The 10,818-nt window shown below is 38.6% G+C and overlaps 1 protein-coding gene across 1 annotated transcript in view; it reads right to left on the reverse strand.

Moving 5' to 3' along the window:
- Positions 1 to 10,818, reverse strand: part of LOC123506647 — a 111,261-nt gene that overhangs the window by 99,012 nt on the left and 1,431 nt on the right. The window contains exon 2 of the mRNA XM_045258894.1: positions 942 to 1,020. Within this exon, the coding sequence (XP_045114829.1) occupies positions 942 to 1,020 (79 nt within the window). The remainder of the gene's footprint in view (positions 1 to 941; positions 1,021 to 10,818) is intronic.

Raw genomic sequence — 10,818 nt, forward strand, 5'->3', positions numbered from 1 at the left:
TAACTCTAAGCCTTTCCTGCCACAAGAGCATCACCTCATGGCCACTCTCTCCCTCTCTCCCATCCTCTCCTCACCATTACTTCTCTCTCCCTGCCACTTTCCACTCACAACTCCTCCTCCAGTACTCCACACACACCCTTGTTCCACTCACAAACACTTACCACCTTCAAGCCTCCTCACTGCCCCATCTCCCTCTCCTCCTCCGTCTCTCTTCCCTCCCACCTCTCACCCGTCTCGCCAAACAAAAACAGACAATTACAGGTGGGGCGCAGGTGCTGGTCAGAAGTAATTGGGAACCAGATTAACAATAGCCAATTAAGAATACAAACAAGAGAGTAATTGGGTGATTATGGGAGCCACGGAATGCCTCCACACCAGCCCCAAGGGAGACAACTACCAAGGGAGACTACCAGGGGAGATTGCGAAGGGAGATTACCAAGGAAGGCTGCTAAAGGAGACCAAGGGAGACCAGTATTTGCTGTTTTATCCTTTAGACTGCCTAGGGATGGTACCAAAGAGGTTAATAGAGGGAGGATAGAAAAGAAGGTTACTAAGGGAGGTTACAAAGGATAATATACTTCAGGGAGGCTTTAAAAATCAGTAAGGGGAAATATTTATGCTCCATGAGACATTTATAGAATATTACACCGATCTAATCTCAAAGTTCACCTCCTTCTGTGTAAATAAGAGAAGAAAATGTTATCTTAAAGAGACGATTTGTTTCCCTGCAACGTCCAAACGCCACGTCAAAACAACTTCTTGGCGCTGGTTGAGAGAAATCTTAAAATTCTAAACTATTATTATCGTTTGGCGTTTACTTACGGAATTTTCCTTAATTCTAACCCACCAAGAGCAGGTGCGAACGTTCGGAAATAAAAATAAGTAGAAAATGGTTAAATAAATGTGTAAATGTAGGAATATTGAGGTGAGAGCACACTTACCAACGGCCGCCTGTCTCCCGGGTGTCTCCATCCCTCCCGCCACGCCAGGCACGCTGAAGGGGAGGCCGCCGCGCCGACCCTGAGCAGAAAGGTTTGTGAAAGTGAAGTGAAGGTGTGAAGGTTTTTTTTTTCTTAGTGTCATTTGTTGTTGTTGTTGTTGTTGTTGTTGTTGTTGTTGCTGCTGTTTTTATTGTTGTTGCTATCATCATAATTCTTAAAAGTAGTATTCATGGCTCAATAATGATGATGACACTAACAACAACAACAACAACAACAACAACAACAACAACAATACAACTATTATTAATGATGATAACAACAACAACAGCAACAACAATAATGATAATAGAAATAATGATAACAACAACAACAACAACAACAACAACAACAATAACAATAATGATAATAATAATAATAATAATAATAATAATAATAATAATAATAATAATAATAATAATAAAAATAACAATAATAAAATACTACTACTACTACTACTACTACTACTACTACTAATAATAATAATAATAATAATAATAATGATAATAATAATAATAACAATATAATAATAACAATAATAATAGCAATAATGATAAAATAATAATAATAATAATAATAATGACTATCAATATTTTTAACACCATTACAATAATCATCAACACACACACACACACACACACACACACACACACACACACACACACACACACACCTCCCGACTAAACACTTTGTAGTCAGAATTGCCAACCTCTGAAAGCGTAATCGACGGAATCCTGTTCGCCATTATAATTTACTCTGCTCGTTTTTCGTTCGCCAGTCGGCTGATCATCATTATTATCTCTTATGGCGATCCGCACCGCCGCTAGTCCCGATGCCTTCTATTACTGGTATTATTCCTTGACTGAGTGGCTACCCTGCGTGTGTGGCGGCGCGGGGAGGGTGGCAGGCCTGGCGCAGGTAAACACTAGGATGTGAGGCTGCTCGCAAGTGATTGGTGGAAATTATCAGTATCGGTGGGCGTGTTGTGGTAATAGTGGCTGTGTGATCTGTAGTGCTTGTGGCGGAGCCTGGGTGGGCACGGCTTGTGGCTGGAGATACTGGGTATAATTACTGGACGCGAGTTGTTTGTGGGTCTCTAGTGTTTGCTGGGCGGCTAGCTAAGTGGTTGCGTTGAGCGTGGAGAGCAATTGATGGCTAGGGAAATTTTGCAGCTCCAGCGAATATGTGGTTCGATTAGTGATTAGGAGAAGTGGCTGTTGAGTGCTTGTTGTTGAGGCGAATGATGTGCAGGTCCAATTGGTGAAGGGGCTTGTTATGCTTAGTGTGCGCTAATTACTGTGATTAGGAGAGCTTGGGACGATTGGGGCATGGATGGGATTATATTCTTACCTGGCGTGTGTGTGTGTGTGTGTGTGTGTGTGTGTGTGTGTGTGTGTGTGTGTGTGTGTGTGTGTGTGTGTGTGTGTGTGTGTGTGTGTGTGTGTGTGTGTGTGTGTGTGTGTGTGTGTGTGGCTGGCAGGGTGAGACTCATTACTTCCCGGCTGTCACAATGGCGTCGCTAATGACACACCTCAACCGAATTAATATTCACTCCGGCACTTCCCTGATTGCACGCTCGTCTTCTCGCGTTGACAGGTGTGCGGGGTGATGACTACTCACACCGGGATATTACCTGCATCCTCCCACACACCTCTCACACCTGTCCAGCCAACCAGATATCTTTAGACTTACAAATTTCCGCTCTGCTAACTCGCTTCTCCCTCTTGTTGATCTCTTCGACTCGCCTCTCTGATAACTTATTCCCTTTCAGCAATTCGATCACGCCCTAACGCGCCCCATTGTTGATATATCCGTCTCAACCTTGGCTCGCTCAACACTTGAGTCATCCCTACTGATGGCTCATTCCTGCCGTCTTCATTCCTTCTGTTACACGCTCTTGAGGACGAAGCGAGAGGAGGAAAGGACGACATCTTGCACGTGTCACTTTTGAATTGTTTTGTTACGCCCAGAAGATTTTACTGCTTTATTTCTTTTACATAAAAAAATAATGATAAAAAGAAAAAAAATCTAACCATCTTTCTAATAAAAAAAAAATCACTCCCTTTCTGTAATACTTATAAAACACGTCCTTTTTTGCTTAACCATTCTAATAGAACCAGGAAACAGAAGTAGCTAAGTTCTGTCACACTTAACACACCTTCTAAGGCTAACAACGCTTTCCTATTCTATAATACAAACACTAAAACTACGAACTTATTACCTCTCGCCATTTTTCACCTCATAGATAGCAAGTTACCACGTTGTATATCTCAGAATTCCCCGTCATTTCATTCGTATAAACTTTTGTGGCGTTTGAGTTGAATTAGGAAGCAGGAAGGTAGGAGGTGAGGCTCGATTACTTCACCAGATGGGGCGGAAGAGCCACGAGTTCCTCTCCCCACCCACTTTGCCACCTCACAACAGCAAAGGTGGCCCGGATGTAATAGAATAGCGTGGCGCGTTTCCTGGATGGCTACTGCGGGACCGTCACGGCGATAAGCTCTTAAGTTATTGGATCATTAATGCCGTTTTTACAATTTCTACCTCACTGAACGTCTTACGGATCCATTCAAGCTGTCTTGTGTTGTCTTTGTGGCTTCTCTATTACTTGGTTTAGGTGGAATACGTGACGTAAATAATGTATATTGGTGCAAAGGATTTGGAAATTTCAATGCAGCAAAAAGTAGTAATCCATAAACCGCGTTATTTTTGTATTTATTTTATTGCAGGGACTATTTCGTTGAGAGAGAGAGAGAGAGAGAGAGAGAGAGAGAGAGAGAGAGAGAGAGAGAGAGAGAGAGAGAGAGAGAGAGAGAGAGAGAGAGAGAGAGAGAGAGAGAGAGAGATAAGAAAGAAGAGAGTAATTGCTAACAGAAACGAAAAAACTGAAAGGACACAACTGAAACACGACCAAAAGACACACACACACACACACACACACACACACACACACACACACACACACACACACACACACACACACAGCAGGCAGGCAAACAAGTGGATCAGCAGTGAAATAAACCAGCGACAACGAGGTAAACACGAGGTGGACACAACCTTTGATGGTCAGGACGACCCGGCTGACACACTCCCCCTAGCCATGCACGGTGACAGCTCCATAATTTCACCATCATCACCGCATCACGAGCCGGCTGATACTGTCTCTAGTCACGATGCTGGAGGAGGAGGAGGAGGAGGAGGAGGAGGAGGAGGAGGAGGAGGAGGAGGAGGAGATGGTGGTGTTGGAGGTTAAAGAGAAGGAGGAGAAGGAGTTAAGAATTTTGGCGAGAAAAAGAACAACCAGAGAGAGAGAGAGAGAGAGAGAGAGAGAGAGAGAGAGAGAGAGAGAGAGAGAGAGAGAGAGAGAGAAAGCCTCCTATCCCAGCACACATCTCCCCTTTAGCCTCCATTCTCCTAACACGTTGCCACACTCCCAAAAATATCTCGGAATGGGCCTCTGTCTCTCTCCCTCCTTCCCTCCTTCCTCCTCTCTCTCCCTCTCTCACCTTCCCCCATTCCTCCGCCCCTTCCCATTTCCCCCTACCTCTTCTCCTGCGATTATGAGATGGAGGGAAAGGGACGGGGAGGAAAGGAGGAAAGGGGAGGGGGAGTGTTACCTTGTGGAGTGAGGAGTGTGATTATACCTTTACCTGCCCACCTCCTTCCCTCCATCCTCTTCTCTCTCTTCTTTTCCTCCCCTTCCTTCCTCCCTCCTTCATAATTTCATCTTCCACTCCTTTCGTTATTTATTTTCTTGTTTTTTTTCGTAAATTTATTTGTCTGATAGGTTTATACACACACACACACACACACTCTCTCTCTCTCTCTCTCTCTCTCTTAACCCTCTTCTGGGCCCCTTACATAAGATTCGCGGGGGCAAAATTTTCGCGTTTACACCTCACTCTCACACGGCCCCTTCCTTCCTCTCCTTCTCTCTTTCCTTTCCTCCGCCTCTCATTCTCCCTCCATCTGCGTCTACCCTCCCGCTCTCTAAACCGAAGTGGGGGAAGAGAAGTCAATTTTGCTAATGCGTTTTTGAGTGATAGCCAGCGAGTAGAGCGGGATATATCAACTTACCTGGTTACCAATTAAGCTGTGGGGCCCAGGATGGAAGTAAATTGGCCGTGTTGCCATATATAGAGACGAGCGGTAACAGTCACTCATACATGGAGGAGTTGGCAATATTGTTTTCGCCTCTTAGTTCATGTTTCTATCGCTCTTGTTCGTGGTGTTGGTGGTGGTGGTGGTGGTAGTGATGGTGGTGGTAGTAGTAGTAGTAGTGTTGGTGGTCTTGTTTTCTCTGTCTGTCTGTTTCTCTGTCTCTGTTTCTCTCTCTGTCTTTGTCTCTCTCTCTCTCTCTCTCTCTCTCTCTCTCTCTCTTGATCATCAAACGCAAAACAAAAAACCGTCTTAGATTCACATGACTAAACGAAAATATACATATAAAAAAGCCTAAGCTACAAACGTCTCTCTCTCTCTCTCTCTCTCTCTCTCTCTCTCTCTCTTCTCTCTAGTAAACACCATCTCGAAATACGAAAAAAAAAGGACCAGAAGAGAGAAAGAAAACCAGAACGCATGTGGTAATTTTCGTAGTGGCAACTCAACACCCAAATTCTAGCTGGCATTGTGGTGTCTGGCTTATTTATTATCAGCAAACAGTTTGGATAGGGAGGTTTAGAGGAAGGAAGGGAGGAGGGGTGTCCGCTAACCCTACAAGGCGAGCCAATCATTGACCAGCCAGTTCTTCTTCCTTAGCCAATGGGAAGTCGAGGCGCTGATGAAGTTTTGATCATGCTGACAAACTAATCAACTGGTGGTGGGGGTAATATCTTGTTCCCAGTTATTATTCCTTTCTTCTTCCTCCCTCTTTCCTTACCCTCTTCTCCCATTTTTTTTCTCCTTCCTATCCAACCCATGCTGTCATCTATGGGACGTGTTGGTAATGGTGGAGACTAAGAGGTATCGGTTTGGTTGGCAGGACTGGGTGACTTTTGGAAGATAGCGATGATAGAGGAAATGAATAATGAATAATAATGAAGTGAAATGAGTATGATTAGGTGGACAAATCTGCTACTACTGTTTGGTGAGTGACAGGCATTCCTAACGTCGCCTTGATGGTGGTGATGGTGGTGGTGGTGATGGTGGTGGTAGTGATGGTGGTGGTGCAACTGTGAATAAAATCAAGGATAGAAAAGAATAACAACAGGATATAAAAAAAAAAAAAAAAAATGCGTCTGCTACTACTATTACTACAACCTCTACTACTACTATTACTACTACTATTTCTTTTCTACTACTACTACTACTACTACTACTACTACTTCTTCTTCTACTACTACTACTACTACTACTACTACTACTACTACTACTACTACTACTACTACTACTCTATGCATATGCTGAAACATAAATTATAGTCCGCACTAAGAATATACCGATAATTCATCAACTTAGTGAAATATTATCTTTGACCTTAAGATGGAATGGAACAAAAAGGAAAAAAAAAAAAAGAGGGAGAAAGAAAAAAAAAAAAAAAACATGTGAAGCTAAAAGAAGCATACATGATTAAATTGCTGAATGTGTTAAAATCTTTATTTCTCTTCATCGCACAGTTAAGAACACGTTGCGGTATGATTAATTATCTGATAATTATACACTAAATTTAAAGCATCATAATTATATTCATGAGGAACGAAAAAAAAAAAAAAAAACCAGCAGCAGCAGCAGCAGCACAAAGGCAAGATCAAGACAGCTGCAGTATATTGTACGTTTTCTCTTTTAAATCATGCTTCTTATTATTCTTATTTTCATTTCTACACTATTGTTCTAGTGACTCAACTTTTATGGTGGTGGTGGTGGTGGTGGTGGTGGTGGTGGTGGTGTGTGTGTGTGTGTGTGTGTGTGTGTGTGTGTGTGTGTGTGTGTGTGTGTGTGTGTGTGTGTGTGTGTGTGTGTGAAGCTTGACAAATTAACAAATAAAAAAGAAAATGAAAGCAAATAAATACAAGATTTTCTACACACACACACACACACACACACACACACACACACACACACACACACACACACACACACCTGCCTCTCATTAGTCACACCTTTACAGTCTTCCTCTCTTCTTGTGGTATTCTCACTTAACACTTTTCATCGCTATCAACTTTCCCAGATAAAAAAAAATTATTGCAATCTTTTATTAATCTTTTAAAGTAATTTCCACTTTAGTATCTGCGTCCATAGTGGTAATAGTAGTAGTAGTAGTAGTAGTAGTAGTAGTAGTAGTAGTAGTAGTAGTAGTAGTAGTAGTAGTAGTAGTAGTAGTGGTAGTAGTAGTAGTAGTAGTAGTAGTAGTAGTAGTAGTAGTAGTAGTAGTAGTAGTAGTAGTAGTAGTAGTAGTAGTAGTAGTAGTAGTAGTAGTAGTAGTAGTGTAGAAGTAGAAGTAGTTTGCTATTCTTATTTTTATCTTTATTATTATCATTATATTATTATTATTATTATTATTATTATTATTATTATTATTATTATTATTATTATTGTTATTACTATTATTATTATTATTGTTATTATTATTATTATTATTATTATTATTATTATTATTATTATTATTATTATTATTATTATTATTATTATTATTATTATTATTATTATCAATGTTACTATCAGCATTATCATTATCGTCGTCATTTTTATTTATTTTTTTTCGATGTTATAATCTATTTATTATGGTAATACTGGCATGTTTGCTCACACACACACACACACACACACACACACACACACACACACACACACACACACACACACACACACACACACACACACACACACACACACACACACACACACTTCTGAACCGTAAAGCTTCACATAAACAAAGAAACTCGCTTCTGGAATATACATTTTTTTTTTCGTTGCGAGTAATAATTAGCGATGCGAAAGTTTGAGAAATAGTGTACATAGAGTCTATTATTTATTCATGTACTTGTTTGTATCGGCCTCATACTCCAGCAATTTAATGATCTTCTGTTTGCATTCATTATTTCTTACTTCGTAGCGATGTGTTGTTGTTTTCTTTCTCTTGCGGAATAGTCAGTAATAATAATCATTCTAATATCAACAACAACATCAACAACAGCAGTATCAATAACAGGAACAACAACATCAACAATAATAATAATAATAATAATAATAATAATAATAATAATAATAATAATAATATAATAATAGTAATAACATTAATAAATATAATAATATCAATAAAAATAATAATGATGATAATGATAATAATAATAATAATAATAATAATAATAATAATAATAATAATAATAGTATAATAATAATAATAATAACAACAGTAATAAAATAAGAAAAACAATTATCTTATCGTTATAACCGTTAGCGCTACCTTCGCCATTGTCATTAAGGTTAACGTGAACGAGAACAATAAAATCAACAATAATAATACTAAACAAAGACAAAATACATACAAAAATTCCACAAACCAACGTATTAAAAAAATTAAAAAATAGGCAAACGAATAAATAAACAGAAAAGAATTATACCCATTAATGAAACTCAACTCTTAAGAAACGCAGCATGAAACTAACCTAACCTGAAATAACCTAACCGAACCCAACCTAAACCAATCCAAATGAAGCTACGGCAACCTAACCCAACCTAAACCTAACCTAACCTAACTTAAGCAAACCCCGAGACGAGACCACACTGAGGGAATAACTGAGGGAATATCGCTTAGTACTCTTAAGAATTCCACCGGGCCGCCGCTTGAGCACTAACGGCGGGGAGTCGGGGGCCAGGCAGCGCTGTATCCCTTGGCCTCCCCGCTACACACGCCCAAGTCACCGCAGAGGAGGAAGATAAGTAACTAGGGCATCTTAGAGGATAATGCGTAAGAAGAGGTGGTGTAGTGGTTATAGGAATGTATGTATGTGTTAGTGGTGTTTGTTGGGATGGTATACGCAGGTTCAGGTTGCAGCAGAGATGAGGAATTAGTTTAGTAATTTCAGAAGGCAGTATTCAAAGATGCTAGTGGTGATAGGAATGCAGTGCGGTGGAGTATCTAATGGTAAATCTAATAGTGGATATTTCTTAAACAACTACATATATATAAGAAGACGGGTAATAAATATAGTTATTAGGATAAGTATATCAGACTTTTCGCTAAACATTCATAATGAAAATAAGGAATGTTTGTGATGACGCAAATAGATATGAATAGACTATGAGTGTAGAAACATAGATTTTTGCTACATACGAAATAGAAAAATATTTACACGTAAATAAAAGGAAAGTAAGTAAGACATAATGGAAAATATACGTAAATAATAAATATATAATAAGAAGAATTCATATATCAAAGACTACATGTAATAAATGGATAATCCTGTTAGAAATGAAGCTAAAAGTTGAGCATTCAGTTCTCTATGAGCAGAGTTTAGAACCGTTACAGTCTCACGTGATAAGAATGAATAATAAAGACTTTAGAAGTAAGGAAAATCGCACATATGTGAATATTAATCTTCACGTCTGCAGGAAAGTAGAAAAATAAATAAAATGTATGCGATAGCACGGACAAAAACAATGAAAAATGAAAAAAAAGTAAAAGCGCAACAATAGAAAATAAAATAAAAGATGTAGTAAAACTGAAGAAAAGTAGCAATAATCCAGAAAAAAAAATAAGATGGCTTCTTTATAAAACAGTAAAGCATATGAAAAAAAAAGTAGAAGGAGTTCCGACACTTTCCATGAAGCTAAATAAAAAGAGCAAATGGATAAAATACCAAAACAGGAATAATAAACACAAATCCCTCGAGGTAATAATGGAAAAAAGAAAAAAAAAAGATCCATTTGTTACGAGATACGAGTGAGAGTAAGAGGAAAGGGGAAAAAATAATGGAGTGAAGCCAAAGATAATTATTGTTTGTGTGAGAATATGAAGAAATAAAGACGTTACTGATGATGATGGCAGAAGTACAAATGGGAAGGTAACACTGCATACTCCTTGGCGATTTGATTCACGATCGGCTCAATGAAAGGAAATGCGAGGGAATAAAAGGACATAAGATTCGTTAAATGTCAGAGGTGATGGAAGTTAACTATTTGTGTGGGAAGTATGAGAGGAGGAGTAGTAGTAGTAGTAGTAGTAGTAGTAGTAGTAGAAATAATAATAATAATAATGATAATAGTAATAATAATATTAATAATAATAATAATAATAATAATAATAATAATAATAATAATAATAATAATAATAATAATAATAATAATAATAGTAATAACGGGAAAAATAACAAGAACAGGAACAAATAGTAGGAACAAGAAGTAGAAAAGGATAAACAACAAAGAGCAAAGAAAAGAATAAATAACAACAACATTTATATCAGCAGTATTAAGAACAATAATTACTTTTACTACCACTCCTACCACCACTACCACTACTACTACTACTACTACTCCCATTACTACTACTACTACTACCACCACCACCACCACCACTACTACTACTACTACTACTACTAATGATAATAATAAAATGATAAAAACAACAACAAATAATAAGTAATCTCAAACGCAATATGTCTATCACTCAGTCTGGGTTTGTGAAGAAAGAAATGGAAATAAAAATAAAAGTTTGCATTTGAGATAAGGTAATCCAGTGTGTGAGTGTAGAGTGTAGCGGCGCTCACACACACACACACACACACACACACACACACACACACACACACACACACACACACAGAGAGAGATAAGCGCAATTCACGGCACATAATAAATATTGCTAACAAAAAATAAAACAGCGACACGGAACCTGTTAAACTCCACA

Source organism: Portunus trituberculatus, chromosome 20 (assembly GCF_017591435.1).
Source record: "Portunus trituberculatus isolate SZX2019 chromosome 20, ASM1759143v1, whole genome shotgun sequence".
In the NCBI taxonomy this organism is placed as follows: domain Eukaryota; kingdom Metazoa; phylum Arthropoda; class Malacostraca; order Decapoda; family Portunidae; genus Portunus; species Portunus trituberculatus.